This window comes from Arvicola amphibius, chromosome 9, assembly GCF_903992535.2.
Source record: "Arvicola amphibius chromosome 9, mArvAmp1.2, whole genome shotgun sequence".
NCBI lineage: Eukaryota > Metazoa > Chordata > Mammalia > Rodentia > Cricetidae > Arvicola > Arvicola amphibius.
This window is the reverse complement of record NC_052055.2, coordinates 81,189,873-81,207,195: the sequence shown is the minus strand read 5'-3', so window position 1 is coordinate 81,207,195 and position 17,323 is coordinate 81,189,873. Positions and strand designations below refer to the sequence as shown.

Genomic DNA, 17,323 nt, shown 5'->3' with positions numbered 1-17,323 from the left:
TGAACTTACATAAGCTTCTTGGATATCAAGATTTTAGGTTTTGGAGGTGGGAGGAAGGAGTTGAGATGGATTCAGTTGTATAGTAGGTAGGATTGCTAAGAAAATGTTCTGAAGAAGCATTTGCATGGTCTGCAACAATCTTAATGCTAAGAATAATTTTTTTCTCCAGTGGGAGAGGTGTGCAAACTATGATGATCTTTTAGAACAAATAAATCTTATGAGCCAAGAAACGACTTACCTCAGACAGGCATGAACACCATGTCCCCAAATAATACTGTCTGGCTCTAACTTTGTCTGGGTCTGACAAGAAGGATTTCATCTTAATATCATCAGTTTTTATGATATCCTGACCAGAAAACTCTTTTTGTGTGTATTATGGATCCATTATTAGTTTTAGAGCCTCTGCTAGTCATGAAGTCATTAAAGGTCAAACCAGATACCACTCGAGAGAGAAAAACCTGGCGTCATTTCAAAGATGAGGAAACTGGGGACTCAAGAAGCTATGTGATCTATCCAAAGTCAGAAACCAGTGACAGACACTCACCCCATTGCAATGTTTGAAAAGAAGCAACCTTGATTTATCTGTGGGGAGGGCACCCTGCTTCCCTGGGTAGTCCCCTAAGCAATACCCACCTACCTTCATTTGTACCTTTTTAATTACTAGTTTTGAGTACAAATGACTCATTTAATAAACAAACAAACAAAACTAACCCATTTTTTGTGTGCCTATTCAATAATGTTTTCTGAGCACCAAGCTCCCTGTATGAGCCCAGGCAATGCTCCACAACAGAAGTCCCATCCAGACTAAGAAGGAAGAGGGCCCCAGCTTCATGAGATTTGTTTTGAAGCACTCTTACTGAATGGTTCCCCTTAGAACTATGAGCCTGAACTCCACTTAGATTCTGAGAGTCAGATTTTTCTGCAGAGAGCTCACATGTGGAGTGGGTACTGTTAAAACTACACAGAGATGACCCATGCTGGTCGAGTTCTTACTGCTCCTTTGTTTCAAGGGAAGTTTACTCTTTGGCTGGGGTGACAGATAGCTCTGACTTTTATTTAGACCGCAAGGACTCTCGGTGGCCCTAAGTACTGTTCCTGAAGCTCGGATTTCCTGTTTAGAGGGTGCAAGGTCACCATTAGCTTTTGTCTTCGGCTGCTGCGGCTAATTTGTCTTCCTCTTGGACCAGCCAGTGGGGGCGGGGGTGTGGGCAGGACCCGACTGCTAATGGAGACACCTCCTTCCACTCTCTGACCTGGGCGGGATCAGTCTTCCCGCTTAGCTGGGAGGAGCCCCAAGGGGGCGGCACCCGGGCCAGACGGGGCGGGGCAGCTGACCCTTGTCGACTCCTGGGGGCCGGGGAAGGGGTGAGGGCGCGTCCCGGAGGAGCTGGTTGCCAGCGCTCTGGAGTGGGTTGGCTCCTCGGGGGCGGGGCGGCGGCGGGATGGGCGGGCAGGGACGCGTGCGGCGGCGGCCCCGGGGCGCCCGGCTCCTCCCCGCCTGTGCGCTGGAGCGCCCGCGGCCGCGCTGAACTGTGCCTCGCGGGCCGTGTGAGCTGCCGCCTGCGCCCCGAGCGGAACGCGGCCATGCCCGGGCCCTAGCGCTCTGCCGCAGCCTCTTCAATGGGCAACCTGCTCGGCGGGGTCAGCTTCCGCGAGCCCACCACCGTGGAGGACTGCGACTCCACCTGGCAGACCGATTCGGAGCCCGAACCCGAGCCAGAGCAGCCGGGGCCGGCAGGCGGTGGCGAAGGCCAGGAGCACGGCGAACCGGAGCAGCCCGAGCAGCCTCCCGAGAGAGCCGGAGGGCGGCCCCACTCCAGCTCCGTGCCCGAGGACAACGCCGAGGCGGCGGGCGCCGAGCAGGTACGCGACCCCCGGACCCGGACCCGGACCCGGACCCGGGGTGGTCCCGGCGGGGCTGAGCGCCCGGGCACCGGGGAGGGGGACAGAAAGCGGCTCCTTGGGGGTGCAGGGAGGGATGCTAGGCGTACATGGCCCGGGCATCCGATCTGGGGGAGCCTGCGGTGGCCAGGATTGCCTGGGTGACTCGCTGCTGACCCAGGGCCTTGCTGTGATTACCATGGGGAAGTCCCCCAAGGCAAACCCCGACTTCTCTAGGTGTTATCTTTGCTTCTGCAGCGCAGCTGGGTGATGCGAAGGTGGGGTGGGAGGAACCAGCCTAAAAATAGATGATTGTGAGGACCCGACCGGTGCGTTGTTACTGTTTTTTTTTTGTTGTTGTTGTTGTTGTTTTAATATTCAGAACAAGAAGGAACTGCATTTGCCCAGCGGCCCGCAGTCTCCCCCTCAGCGGGGGTACACGGCCATTAAAAGTATTGCAGAAAGGTTCCCGTGCAAACTTGATATGCCTGGGTTCGTTTCCCCAAGAGATACCTTTCAACGGCTTCAAGACATTCTTTAAACATTTTGTTTCACCCAGAAGACTTGTTGATCCAACCAAGCTTAAATCACTAGACCAATACCGTTAAGGAGGTTGTGGGGGAGGGGGAAAGGAGAAGAGAGCCCCTTTACCTCTCCTGGCCTCAGAAACTTTTAAATGGAAAGACTGTATTTTTAAAAAAAGAAGTCTGCAGTGTGTTTAAGGTTAACGTCCCCCTGTTACCACTTAAGAGAAAATGGAGCCCCAAGTCCAAAGTGACTTTAGGGGAAGTCTCATCTTCTTGGGAGCACGACAGAGCCTTCTTATAGGAGCTAGTTGAGCGTGTTATTGAAATGGAATGCAGTTTTTGGGGTGTGTGTGCTGTTTTAATTACCATTTTAGAGAACTATGAGCCTTCTAGGGAGAATCCTGCATAAAGCATAAAGGGAAAGAAAGCTGCAGACCTAAGTATGTCTGTCACCAAAGTGAGCGCTTTGGCCCTGATGGATGGGATGGGGCCATCCTTCCCTCGTGCTGTGGTGTGCATCTAACATTGTGTGCTGAACCCTGAAACAATATTACATGTCATATTTCAGTTTTCATATTTCCATTTGTCTCCCCAAGTAAGTAGCTATTGACAGAAGTTTGGAATAAAAAAAAGGTATTGATCTAATTAATGAGGTCAGTCTATGTTAAAATAGCATGATAACATTTCAGCCAATGCCCCCCCCCTCAACCTGAGTGACTAGTAGACCACCCATTAATGGTGACTTTTTCCTCTGTAAGTACCACCCAACTTCTTAAATAATCTCTTGGTTTCTGTTTGGCCCTTCACACTGTTTGTTCCTTGCTTGGAACAGCCAGCTCCCCCTTTAAAGTAGGTTGCAGACTGGTTTCTCATCACCGCCTTTGCTGATGTCCTCTTCTCTGTAAACATGAGACAAAGGATGGTACCATTAACTGAGAAGACGAAGCCTAGGGCGAAAGATGCTTTAGAGGTTAAGGCGAGTCTTAAGTTTGCCATCCTATTAAACATCCGAGAGGGACTGAAGAGTAGTTAATGCTCTCTGTAAATAGTTGGTCTAGTACTGGAGCTGTAGGCAAGCATTTAGGAGTAAATTAAAAATCAGTGCAAGATAAGAGGTCACCAAGGAGCCATGAGGGATGAGGACAAACCTTCTCACTCTAGACTAATGGTTCCCAACCTCCCTAATGCTGTGACCCTTTACTACAGTTCCTCCTATTGTGGTGACCCCCAACCATAAAATTATTTCATTGCTACTTCATAGTGTAATTTTGCTGCTGTTTGGAATGGTAATGTAAATATCTGATATGCAGGATATATGATCTGTAACCCCTATGAAAGGGTTGTGACCTACAGGTTGAGACCCACTGCTCTAGACAGAGGGTGTGATGAAGAAGAGGAGCCAAAAACGAGGGGACAGTGACCCGGGAAACAACACAGGAGGAGAGTATGGTATTCTGACAGCCAATGCTAACATTGCTTCAGTGTGGAGGGCCTTAAGGGGTTCAGTACAGCTGGGAAGTCACCTGGGATGGCCATTGAGACGTGATTTTTACCAGACAGAGATTTATTTGGAAAGTTCCTAATTGTCCCATTTTAATGTCATGGCTGTGGGCAGAGCCTTATTTAGGTTACGGGGTGGGCTCTAGAATATGATTCTAGATAGAGAATATGCACAATTCTTGGGTAATGATTTACATCAAAAGGGAGTGGAGGCATGGTCTGTATTTGAGGCAGACTTGGGTTAAGCGAGAGATTGTGTCTTAAGTTTGGAGAGACTGAAGCATGCTTGCTGGATTCGGGGAATGGCTTGAAAGAGGGAAATTTTGATGGCCCAGGGGGAAGGGAGTGGTATGGTAAGGTGCAGAATCCTCTCTGAGGAAGTGAAAGAGGCCAGAACTGAACAGGGCAGATGCTGGCAGGGTGAAGGATGCAGGCGTTTACTTAGCAGTCTGTCTTGGGGACCAGGCAGGCCATGAGCCATAATCTTCATTTCACAGATGATAAAACTAAGATTCAGCTAAGTGATTTGCTTAAATGCCTCACAAATATGAAGTAGCAGAACCAGGACTTACCTAGTCTCTTGGCTCCAGTTCTTGGGTTGTTGATCTTTGTAACAAGATTCTCAAATATTCATCACTTCCGTCACTTTTAGCAGGGAGGACACTGGTTCAGACCTAATTAGACAGGCGTGGAAGCAGCTAGTTCTTGCACTGTTGCTGGGATCCGAGCCTCGTTTAGTTCCTCTAAGCTCCAGCAACCTTGTTTCTAAGGTGCAAGCAATAGTGACGGTCAGTGAGCTATGTTGTAAGACCCAAGTGAAGTAATAAGGGACGTGGAAGTGTTCTGGAAATGGGAACGTGCTCTTGGCCAATGCAGGTGATGATTCATGTGGTTGTAGCTCGGGATAAATAGATTCTGGAACTTGCTAGGCAGAGCTATTTTGAAAAAGTGTGGCAAGACCCAGAATGGAAGCCTTTCCTTGCTTATGTAACACGACAGACAATGTAGCTGCCGTTAGATGTCGGAGGATTCGGTGCTAAAGTAGCTCTGTGCTTGTAGTAAGAGTGAGAATCACACCACCTCAGAGACGTGTGAAGATGGCTTAGAAGGATGCCAGTCTGTCAGCACTGAGAGAGGGCGGGAGATGAAGAGCGAGAAGGGACTGGGGGGGGGCAGCTTTCTTAATGACGATTCATATTCTAGCACTGCAGACTTTTCCGTGTTCCATCTCGTCGTCCTGCGTCCTGCGTGTCACCGGGCAAAAGCATCTTGTCCTACATGATGTGGTCTCGATAGCTAAAGGATGCCGGACCCGCGTCTTATCCACCGGCAGTGACCTCACAGGGGTGGCCCTCTGTTTAGCAGCATGAGTGACTTGCCACACAGAAAGTACCTCAGTCAACGTTCATCCCACCCGAGAATGAGCTCTGTCTTGCTTTGTGCATTTATCTCAAATTTGCTGATTTAGGTCCCTTTGATCATTGAATGGGCAGATGATTATTCATGCCTTGTGTTTGTTATGGTGCTTTGAAGGAGTTTAGAAAGCTAATTCAGTTTAAAACCCCCTTCCCATTCATAAATATTCCTTGACTTTCAAGTGCAGCTCCGAGATGCAGATTTAATGAGAATCTTCTGTGTGGAATTGAATTGCCAACTTAACCCTTTCCTTGTGGTGTATGAAATAAGTTTGGTCGTCGGCTCCGTTTCACATCTGGTGAAACATGTTTGCAATTCATTCTGAGTGCTGTTCCGGATCGATACTGATTCTTAGCACTTACCCCCCAAAGGCGTTGAACAGTTTGCTATTTAGTGAATTGAAAGCTTTTTATTTAGTGATCGAGCTTAGGACGGGAATTCGTGACACCAACAAGGAGGTCATGCCAGCCAGCACGGCTTATGGGCATCAGCAGAGAGACGTGATAGTTTCCTTCATCTGGACGGGCTGTCAGTGTTCAGGGCTCTTGATGGATGTTGAGTATTTTGGAGTTTGGTCTGGAGCTTTCTCAGTTCCTATCTCTGTGTCAGTGAGGTGAGGGTCTCAGTATCATGCTCTGTGTAAGTGCGTGACGGAGTTTCACTTTGTGTCTTAGGGTGGTGATCCCACGGAAGCAGCTGCTAAACCAAAGAGGAGCTTCTATGCTGCGAGGGATTTGTACAAATACCGGCATCAGTACCCAGTAAGACAACAGAATGCTTTTTCCCCCTTAAATGTAAATGCTTGTCTTTCTGTTTTTCTGATTTTACTCTGCTGGTAAGAAAATGTAACGGAAGGGTCCTTGTGCCTCTTTGTGTGTTCCCTTATACTGGAGATTAATTTATCTTTTCCTTTAGCAGAACTTCAAAGATATTCGGTATCAAAATGACTTGAGCAACCTTCGCTTTTATAAGAATAAAATTCCATTTAAGCCAGATGGTAAGTAAGCCACCTTGGTAAAAAAGCAAATTTTAAATCCTAACAGATATTTGGGTGTTCTTTCCTTATCTCGACTTTGTATATGTTTGCTGCATGTGTTAGCTGGTTACCTTTGTTTTGCCTTGTTATCTATGCGGGCTGATGTGTCCCTAGAGCCCAGGTTTTAGAGTTGTGGTCATCCATTTAGTGAACTGTGGAGAAATAGATACTGGTTGACTGTATCTTCTCGTTATCTGTGTGTCATGGCTGTTCCTGAAAAGGTAATGGGGCAGTTGTTTTGTTTGTTTGGTTTAGTTTATTTTGGGGGGGAAGGGTAGGCTGTAGAAGGAGACTGCTCTTTCATTTCTCAGCCACCCAGACCCAAATAATCACACAGAAACTATATTAATTATAACATTGTTTGGCCTATTAGCTCAGGCTTCTTATTTACCAACTCTTACATCTTAAATCAACCCATTTCTATTAATCTGTATATCACCAAGAGGCTGTGGCTTACCAGGTAAGGTTCTGTTCTGGCATCTTTCTCCTTTGGCAGCTACATGGCGTCTTCTTGACTCTGCTTACTCTCTCTATATATCTCTGTTCAGATTTCCTGCCTGGCTTTACTCTGCTAAGCCATTGGCCAAAACGGCTTTATTCATCACAAATAAAAACATCACATATACAGAAGGACATCCCACATCAGTAGGCTTGTGTGTGTGTGAGCAGAAAAGAGGAGAGACTCGAGGAGCCATGGACTTTCAGATGATTAGATTTTGAAGGTGGTTGAATTCAGCTTTTCATCTCGAAGCTGCAGTAACCGGGACGTGAAGCCTAAATGACTGACTTCCTGGGTCGTTGAATTGAGCTTAGAGAGAGCCTAAATTCCACTGTTCTTTCTGCTATGCCATACCTAAACATTAGAATATTAGTAAAGATATTGTTTGTGTCTAGAATTACCTTTGCCACTTTTCATAATCAAGAGCTAGGACACTACAGCAACCCCAGTTCGAACCCTGCCAAATAAACGTGCCTCCCTCACACCCGTGAAACCTCCTTCCGGGCATAGGAGCTTTTCCAAACCCAGAGCGAAAATTCACAGTTGCTATGGTAATTTGATTACAAACTTGAAAGCAAAAAAAAAAAAAAACCTGAGGCAGCACACTGTGCCCCTCAATGGGTGTCTGAATTGTGTGTAGGCAAAGTAGGAACCAGAGTCTCCTCGGAGGATCAGTGTGAGGTGACCAGGTTACCCTGATTCCTGTCATTTGCTCTCAGTAAGAGTGACATTCACAACAACATGAGTCAGCTAGTGGGGGTGGGGGGGGTCCTAGATCAGCGGTTCTCAACCTGTACATCATGACCGCTTTGGTGGTCAAACAGCCCTTTCACAGGGCTTGCCTGAGACCATCAGGAAACACAGATTCATTATGATTCATAGCAGTAGCAACATTATAGTTATGAAGTAGCAACGAAAATATTTTTATGCTTGGTGAGAGGGTGTGTCACCACAACATGAGGAACTGTATTAAAGAGTCGCAGAATTAGGAAGGTTGAAAACCACTGCCCTAGTCTGTAGACTGGGCTGGCTAGTTTTATGTTAACTAATACAGGCTGGAGTCATTTACGAAGAGGGAACCTTGATTGAGAAAATGCCCACATCATATTGGTCTGTGGGAAAGCCTAGGGCATTTTCTGCATTGATGTCTAAGATGGGAGGGCCTACCTCCCAAGCAGCTGTGTCATCCCGGGTCTCATGGTCCTGGACGGTATGAGTTAGCAAGCATGTGAGCCATGGGAAACCAACCAGTAAACAGCATTTCTCCATGGCCTCTGCTTCAGTTACTGCCTCGAGTTCCTATCCGAGCTTCCCTTCAGTTCCAGGCTATGATCTCGAAGTGGGAGGGAAATAGCCCTTCCCTCCCTACGTCATTTCTGGCCATAGGAACCCTAAGACATGAACCTTTAGGAGTCTTGGGATATCCGGTGATTAAACCGGAAAGGGAGCTCAAAGACTGGGTGTGGTATTTGGGAGAGGGAGTCCTGTTCTGATGCCCCGAGACGTGTTGCCAAAATGGCCAAATCCAATTAAACATTTTGGTGTCCCAGAAGTCTGGAGGCAAGCCTGTGGACATAGATGCAGTTTTATTTACTATTGATTAAGGAAAAAAATGCAGGAGAAAAATGACTCCAGCGTGTTAAACCTACAGTATGAACCTATGAACCTCCAGTTAAACCTACAGTATGGTGTGATTCAGTACAACTTTTCCCATTTCTGGTAGGGGCCTTGGCAACAAGCTGCTGATCTTTGAGGAAACAAGAATGAGATGAGCTGTGGGCTTGTTTGTTGTTTGTTTCTGTAAGATTAGCTACCTGGCCAGTGATAAGGACCCTGACAGACCTGAGAATAAAGAGGATTTTATTAAGTTCTTATAGGAGAACATGGGGCCATAATAAAAGGATTTACTTTCTATAGACACAAAGACCAGTGTTCTCTCCTAGGCTACTTTGTTACTAGTGTATGTCTGAAGAGATTTTTATCATCATTAATAATAATAATTTGTTAGTATGTGACTTTAGACAGATATATCACTTAACAGCATTGTTTTCATTAGTAATTTTTTGTTGTTATTAATCGGAGATGGAGATGATCGTGCTATTTGGAATAGTTTTTCTGCACAGAGGCAGATAGAAAATGTGTCAGACTTTGATAGTCCATTGTAACACTCAAGTCTGTGTTATAGTAAAAAGCACCCGTGGACAGTATATAAATGGTGTGCTTGTCTATGTTCCAGTGAAACTTTACTTACAAAATGATCGTTAGACCATCATTTGCCATCCTCTGCCTTAGAGTGCATCGCCCAGTACAGAATTTTGTAATTCAAGTTACTGCTATGTGTTTTTAAATTAGGCTTAATGCATTACAGAGTATATGCCGCTGAGTATTTATTCCTCTTTCAGGAGTGTTCTTGTGTGTTGTTGCTTTTAAACTAAATGTTTTATTATAAAACTCAGGTGACTTGTATGTTAAAATGCCATCACCGTGTTTTCAATGAATGGTTCATTTTCTAAATATTTGCTCTTTAGGGGTTTACATTGAAGAGGTCCTGAGTAAATGGAAAGGAGACTATGAGAAGCTGGAACACAACCACACCTACATTCAATGGTCAGTTAAATGCTCTCACCTTGATCTGCGCCCTTGTTAATCGTGTGTTCTTGAGACAGTGTTCATTGAAAATTTTTTATTTTATTTTTAACCAACTAGGCTTTTTCCCCTGAGAGAACAAGGCTTGAATTTTTATGCTAAAGAATTAACTACATATGAAATTGAGGTAATGCAAACTTAATTCATCTTGCATGAGGTAGCCAATTAATATCCTTTCTTTATTGTCCTGATAGCTACTGAGTCATGTCAAGTAACTTTTTTTTTTATTTCTTCTTATAATAGGAATTCAAAAAAACAAAGGAAGCAATCAGAAGATTCTTCTTGGCTTATAAAATGATGCTAGAATTTTTTGGGATAAAGCTGATTGATAAAACTGGAAATGTTGCTCGGGCTGCAAACTGGCAAGAAAGATTTCAGCATCTGAATGAGTAAGTGAAGCCCCAGTGGTAAGCCAGTGGCCTTCTCCTGTGGCCTTATTCTCTGGAAAGTAGGAAGAGCTAGCCATTGGGCAAAGGACTGGCTAGACACTGGGCATAGGAACAGCTAGCCATTGTGCATAGGACTGGCTAGCTGATGGGCATAGAACTAGCTAGATACTGGGCACAGGAACAGCTAGGCATTGGGCATAGGGATAACTAGCCATTTGGCATAGGGATAGCTAGACATTGGGCATAGGACTGGCTAGCTGATGGGCATAGAAATAGGAATCAAAATCTAGTCAGATATGCATTTATCCCTTCTTGTACATTCTAAAGCAAAGCACAGAAACTCCAAAGGACAAATTCTACACAGAACGTTGGCTTTTCTGCTCAAGAGCAGTTTCTTCTTGAATCCTCTGCCTGCAGCCCAACGTGGCTTTTCTCCCTCTCTATGCCACGTTTCATGGAGTTTATAGTTATTGCTTGCTTGCAGTTTTTTATGTCTTCTCTCCTAGGCTATAGGCTGCTTTCGGTACAAACAGTTTCTAATATCTTCATGCATGCAAATATCTTATATTAAATTTGTGACTGAGGTCTATCATGTATAAAAATGGTTTCATTCAATATGGCCATACTTCTGACTAAAATAGAGGAAAAGTTATTCGCATGAGTTAGGTAAAAGACAAATACCTATTTGTGGTTAATTCCAAAATCCACAAAGGAAAATTGAATAACTTTCTTGGATGGGTTTAGCTGTACTCTTTTGTTGAATATGTATATGGTAATTAATACTTATAACCAAAGTTTAGTTTTAAAAATATTTTCTTCATATGCACACTGGATTTCTTCCCATTTTTAATTATAGAGTGACTTAGGAGTACTGGACTATAAACCAACAATTTTAAGAAACTTTTTTTAGCACCTTGTAATTAGCTGAACTGGGCAAGTATTAAGGAAAAAAAAAAACTAACGTAAGTGATTTCTCTTTGGCAAAAACAATCAGAGTTTTGGCATCAGCTCTTTAAAATGTTTGCATCTTCCTAGAATTTTCCCTTGCTTTGGTAGAGGGGTGGAAATACTAGGGTTGGGCGTCTTTTTCCCGTGTCTTAAGTGACACTATTCAAATTGGTTCTGCTCAGGCCTTGAAAACGTGGGCATAAAGCTTTACGCTCCTCACTGGAGACCCGCTAACTTAGAACTCGGGATAAGTTTGCTGTGTGAGCTATTGAAAGGCAAGGACGTCTGCATCTGCCTGTGTCCCACAGACAGTCAGGTCTGGATGGTTTCTAAGCAACTTTGTCACGCTGTTGAAGAAGGCTGTGTGCAAGGTGGCCTTTAGCAGAGAGTGAGCACACCTCACTAATGTGTGCAAACCACTAGCACTTTGTCGCTTCTTGGAATGACAGTCGTGTTTGGCATATCGTGGCTGAAGTTGTAAATCCTAGACAGAATGCGATCAAAGGCTTGAGTCCTCCCCAAGGTATCGTCGTCAGGTCTTTTCATTTATAGCCAAAACCAGAGCCTCTTCTGAAGGCTTTATTTAATTAGGTTGTCTCTTAGCCTCGGCTGGAAGAACGGCCTGAATTTACAGCCCTTACGTACTGCCCCACCTAGCTCTCTCTCCTCCTGTCATCTAGTGTCTCTCTGTTTTCCCAGCTCTCGATGATCTCTCCGAGGAAAGCATTTTTTTTTATTTGAACAAAATACTTTACATGTATATGTGTATGCCTGCTTGTCTCTCTGTGTGCCACATATATGCAGATGCATGCAGAAGTCAGAAGATCCGATCCAGTGGAACTGGTATTCCCAGGCAGTGAACTGCCTACGGCAGGTGCTGGGAACCAAATATGAGTTCTCTGCAAAGACTGTTTTTGAGACAAGGTCTCCGAGTCCAGGCTGACTGCAAATCTGTCATCTTCCCAGCACTGCCTTCCAAATCCCGGCGTTACAGACGCATGCCACCGCATCTTCCTAATTGCCAGAAGTTTTTATTTATTGTAATTGGGCAAATGCTGTGGAATGATATAATCTCCTCCGTCTTCACTTTCATTTGGATTCCTCTGTGACTTATTCTTAAATGTCATTGCTTATATGTGACTGAAGCCGCGTGGCATCTTGAACGCTTTAGAATAGGCATGGATTCGGTTGTATTTATAGCTCAGCGGAGGAAAACTATTTAATCAGAGAAACATGAAGTAATGTCGAGCGAACAAGTGACCGTGGTAAAATATGCTGGTGAAATACGTCCAGGCAGGAGTGCACAGCTGTGCAGATCAATCTCCAGGCAGGAGTGCACAGCTGTGCAGATCAACCTCAAGAAGCTGTTCAGGTCCTGTTTGCAGCGAGCCGTACTGACTCTTAGCTTAGGTTTCATTTCCCTCCTGTGTTCTCCCTTTTCCTGTCTAGGCTTTTGGCAAAATCAGCCCTGCCCTTTTGTCTCTCGAGCTGCCCTTTCTCTGTGCTCAGGGCTGCGGACAGCTCCAGCAGGACTTAACTTCTTCTCTTTCCGCCACTTCGCCTTTCCTTGGGGCATTTATTTCAAATCATCCTGAAGCACCCGATGATAGAGAGTTTCATTCTAGAATCCTGGCCTTTGTTTTTGCTCTCTTTTTCCTCTCTGTAACATAAATACTTTAGCTTGCGAATTTGTGAATGTCCAGATGCAGATGAACGTGCATGCAAACACCAAGTTTCCTGTTCATCTTAGAGTGGGTTTTGTTGCAAACCTGGTATCTGCTTCCTCACATTTCGAGTTTTGTCAGTACGTTCTTTCAATTTAAGAGCTCTACATTGATGTGACCGCTAAATCAGTCCTGTGGTTAGTGGTATGGTTTCTTAATATTACCCCAGTCACATTGTCTCCAAACAAAATTTAAACTGTAGATTTGAGGCTCGGCAGTTAAAAGTTGCTGCTCTCGCAGAGGACCAGGGTGGGGTCCCAGCACCCACGTGGCACCTCGCTGCCTCTAACTCTGGTTCCTGCGAAGCTGGCATCCTCTTCTTACCTTCTTGGCTCCTGCACACACACGATGCATATAGACTTACACAGCACATATAAAGAAGCTTTAAGAAAATTGTGATATTACAGATCCATAATACGAAGACATATGTCTAAGTTTCACCTTTCAGACGAAGAGAAAATTAAAATGTAAAATAATACTTTGAGGACAAACATCCAAGAGAATGGAGAGAATAAAATTTGTGTGAGCTTATCTATCCCAGTCGTTGGTTAGCTCAAATAATTAAGATTTCTCTTTTATCTGTATTCTTCTTATTGAAATATAAGACCATGGAACAACGTGCACTTCCATATCTCAAATAATTTGACATCTTTCTGCAACATTCCCAGATCATTTGGCAATTACTTCTAATTTAAAAATTCAAACACTTTTGGAAACGGGGGCAGATACATGTAGCACTTTCAGGAAAGTCCGATGTCCGATACAAAATAGGATTTAGGAAGTTAGAAGCAAGTGCTAACTCTGTTGTGTAGCAATCTTGGTAAATGCATAGCTGACCTGTTACCATCCGGCACAGTTGTGTAATGGGGGATCTGAAGGCTTTGGTCAGGTGTGTGCATGCAGGCAAGTGTGTTCAGCTGAGCGGGGCTGGGGAGGTAGGCTACGACTTGAGACAAGGTAAAGTTGGAAAGCACTAATCCAAGAATGGCCTCAGTTTTGAAATAAAGTCTAAGTGCCTTGTGGGAAAAATGCATGTTTGGAGTCAGGGTTGTTATAAGAAAGATCTAAAGCTTTTTAATAAGGTGAGAATGGCCAAGATGGAAGAAATAGGTTCAACTGAGTGCAGTTACGGTGTTAATGCCAACTTCTGTTTTAGTAGGTAATAGTGTTAACAGTAGAGATGAGAGCTGAGGGTGGTGGGTGATACGTCCTTACAATCCCAGCACTAAGGATGTGAAGACAGATCCTGAGATTGCTGGCCAAGCCCCCTGAGGCCGATGAGAGGTCCAGTCTGAAAACTGGCTAAACGGTGGCAGAGAAACAATGCAGAGGACCCATATGTACTCACACATGTGTATACCCGCACACGCATGCACATACAAAGTAGTTCTGAGTTTGTCCCTGTCTTTCAACCTTAGCGTGTCATTGGGGTCTTACCCCAGTGCAGTTAGAGTGTAGGCTTTCCCCCATCTTACAGATGAAAACAGAGGCTTAGCTGGCCATCATAGTTTCACATTGCTGTGAAGTAGCAAGGCAACGGTGTGTGACCGTCTCTGAGGGCCGTGCTCTCTCAACAGCTCAGGCGGGCCCTGTCCAGTCAGATCTGTTTCCCTGTCCAGTCAGAGAGCCGTTCTAGCCAGATAATTGAGCATGGCTCTCTTTGTGACCTAACCTGTCTGGCAGATTTTGCTGGTCAGTTGGTACTGCCATTCTCCCTTGAGCTGCTAGCTAGTGCGTCTCTGGTTCGCCCTGGCTACCTGTGATAAATACATACATCAGTGATGTTGGAAGCGCCAGAGCTCCCCATGGATGCCGGAAGTCACGGGTTGTACAGAGCCCTATATGAACTCTGTTTTGTTCTTGTAGATACATATCCATGATGAGGTTTCTAAGTTAAACACAGTAAGAAACCACAAGAACTAATAATAAAGTCGAGCTGTTATAACTTTGCTGTAGTAAGGGTTTTGTGCACGTCTTATCACTCTTTCGTCTTTTTCTATACCATCCTTACTTCTTATGGTGATACCAGCTAAGCTGATGCTTGGCGGTTTGTTGCAAGCTGCTCTCGTAGATCCCTGCGCCGCCCCCCCAGATATGTTAATAAACAAGGTAACACCAGCGAGGATGCATTCAATTCCAGTAATTCTTTACATAGATAATCTTTTCAAGAGGAGAGTTGGTTTGTGCATTTGAGTTTCACATAGGTTGCATTGCGCCGAGACCTCAGAGGCAAATGCAGGCTGTTCTCTCTCACGGTCTGTAATTCTCTGTTTCAGGTCCCAACACAACTATTTAAGAATTACCCGGATTCTGAAAAGCCTTGGTGAGCTTGGGTACGAGAGTTTTAAATCTCCTCTCGTAAAATTCATTCTCCACGAGGCTCTGGTGGAGAATACTCTTCCCAACATCAGGCAGAGTGCTCTGGAGTATTTCGTGTACACCATTAGAGACAGAAGAGAGAGGAGGAAGCTCCTGCGCTTTGCCCAGAAACATTACACACCATCAGAGAATTTCATCTGGGGCCCGCCTAAGAAAGAACAGCCAGAGCGGGGCAAAGCCCAGAAGATGCCTGCTCTGCCCGCTTCAGGTTCGAATAGCCAAACGTCTATGCACAAGAAAACCAAGGACTCCAAAAGTTGCTCAGTCGCTGCTCACCTAAATAGCAAAGCTGTGGAAGAAAAAAAGGGAGCCCCTAGAGAGGCTGTGGAGGAGACAGAGAAGCTGAGCCCGGAGCCCCGCAGTGAAGATAGCAAACCGCAAGACCCAGAGCCAGCCAGTGCTGCTGAAGAATCAAATCCTCCCCCCGAGGAAAGAGTTACTGAGACTGCAGGGAAAAGTGAGTGTCCAACTTCTTCTGAAAACGTTGAAGATGGGGAAAACCAGAGCAAAGACTCGGAAAATCCTGAAAACACCAGTTGCCACGATGAGGTCGTGTCGCAGTGAACGTCACAAACCAGTTCCGGTTAAGAGTGTAAAAAACTCCTGTCTAATTTACCCTGAGGTCACGTTTAAAATGTTAGCCATCTGTGAATTTTGTTGTAAACCCTTTGTTCTTCTTTTTTTTTATTTTGGATCACAATGAAATTGGATATTTAATAAGAAGTTTTTAAGACCAGATCCAATAAAAGAATATATTTAGGATGTGTTTTTTTCCAAATTCTGTATATAATAGTTACTTTAAAAGTATTATCAAGTCATCTAGAACTAATTGAGTAGCATTTTGTATTCAGCCTGTTCTCTTGAGAGATTCATGTAGAAATCAGGACCCTCTCGTGATGCGGTCTTACCGGACTTTTAAATTCATTTCGAAACTGGAAGGATGAGTAGGTCTTCTTGAATGTATCCAGAAAGTCGTCTGGATTCTTGGTTGCAGCTCCTTGGTGTTCTTAGCTTTGGGTTCTGCAGTGGCAGTTCTTCCCGCTAGTCTTCGTCAGCATCCTCAGGAGTTTCCCAGCACACGTTAGGACCCATGTCCAGCTGGGGAGAGGGAAATTTTTAATAGTCTGATTTCAAGATTTTTTTAATGCTTAGAATAATAAAAATATTTTCAGTATTAAGCGTTTAGAAAGGACGTGTGTGTGTGTGTGTGCATGTGTATGTAAATACAGAACAAAAATAGACTGTTTTTTTGTGGCTGTTATATATAAAACTGGTGGTTGATTAGGACTACACTCACTGAGGAGTATTTTTAAAAAATCACAAAAATGTTTTCTAAAGATGTCTCCTCACACGGTCAACGAGCATTTTCGCCCTTTGAGCCATTCATGCATCAATGCCATGAGCACTGTGGGATTGCCCGTGTCACTCGTCCACAGTGTCTGTGTATGTGTGTATATGTTCATCTGTAGTTTGTCATTTTGGATCTGAGAACAGTTTGCAGTTCCATACACTCACTTTTAGTAAGAACTAGTATATTACAACGCATTGGCTAACAGTCTTGTTTTGTACAGTTGTTGCTAATTACTGCAGATCCGAAGACAATCGGAAACACTGTGATGGGAACTCCAAAACATTCATACAAACACAAACAAAGCAATGAACGGAGAATATTTTTACTGTTTTTTATTTAGCAAGGAATTGACTTTATAAAAATCTCTCTTCGGCTTTTAAGAAAAGTCCTATAGGCTTTCCCCGCCCCTCTCCTACCCCAAGGGATTTTTACTGTTTCCTCTTTCATACCACATCACATAATCATCTTGTTGGTTTTTTCCACCCACAGTTTTAGTGGTGATTCCTACAAAATACTCCCACCAATCTCATTCTTTTAGAAATGAGATCTTATTGTTTTTAAATTTACACAACACAGTCCAGTTGCTTATCCCGGATTGTGTGTGTGTGTGTGTGTGTGTTTGTGAGGGGGGGGGGGAGAGTATGCCGCGTATGTGTGTGTGCATATGCACACACGTGCATGCATGCATCATGGTGGCACTGGTGTTGTGTATCCATCCCAGTGAGTAAGATATGAAACACTTCAGCATTTAGTTACTGCAGTTCTGCAGAAACACTCCTACATCACAGCTTTAGCTTGTTGAGTTTACACAGGATTCAGGGAGGAAAGAGGACTACTAAATTAGGCCAAATTGTAGGGCTATGATCAGTTTAACTCAAAATATCTTAATTTTGAACACACAATGAAGCATTCAGACCACTTTAAGTGTATTTAGTATAAAAACCATGGTATCAGAGAGATGGCTCTTCCAGGGTTCAGTTCCCAACACCTATACTAGGTGGTTGGTTCACAACTACCTCTAGTACCA

At 44.4% G+C, this 17,323-nt stretch overlaps 1 protein-coding gene across 2 annotated transcripts; it reads left to right on the top strand.

The window, feature by feature from the left end:
- Positions 1–1,506: 1,506 nt before the first annotated feature.
- Positions 1,507–16,119, top strand: Ogfrl1 (opioid growth factor receptor like 1). 2 transcript variants are annotated; one of them, XM_038343926.1, is made up of 7 exons: positions 1,507–1,863; positions 5,999–6,085; positions 6,243–6,321; positions 9,388–9,466; positions 9,566–9,632; positions 9,749–9,894; positions 14,843–16,119. In XM_038343926.1, the coding sequence occupies exons 1-7, from the start codon at positions 1,621–1,623 to the stop codon at positions 15,507–15,509; spliced, it is 1,368 nt and encodes a 455-aa protein (XP_038199854.1). In that variant the 5' UTR covers positions 1,507–1,620; the 3' UTR covers positions 15,510–16,119. The 2 variants fall into 2 exon arrangements, with proteins under 2 accessions (XP_038199854.1, XP_038199853.1); XM_038343925.1 differs by having other exon boundaries at positions 6,240–6,321.
- Positions 16,120–17,323: the final 1,204 nt, after the last annotated feature.

What these genes read in the sequence shown, in the direction of transcription:
- Ogfrl1 (XM_038343925.1), top strand. Translation starts at nt 1,621, where the DNA reads ATGGGCAACCTGCTCGGCGGGGTCAGCTTCCGCGAGCCCACCACCGTG. An exon ending in AACCACACCTACATTCAATG is followed by an intron (nt 9,467 to 9,565) that starts GTCAGTTAAATG and finishes TTAACCAACTAG; the next exon opens with GCTTTTTCCCCTGAGAGAAC. An exon ending in TAACTACATATGAAATTGAG is followed by an intron (nt 9,633 to 9,748) that starts GTAATGCAAACT and finishes TTCTTATAATAG; the next exon opens with GAATTCAAAAAAACAAAGGA.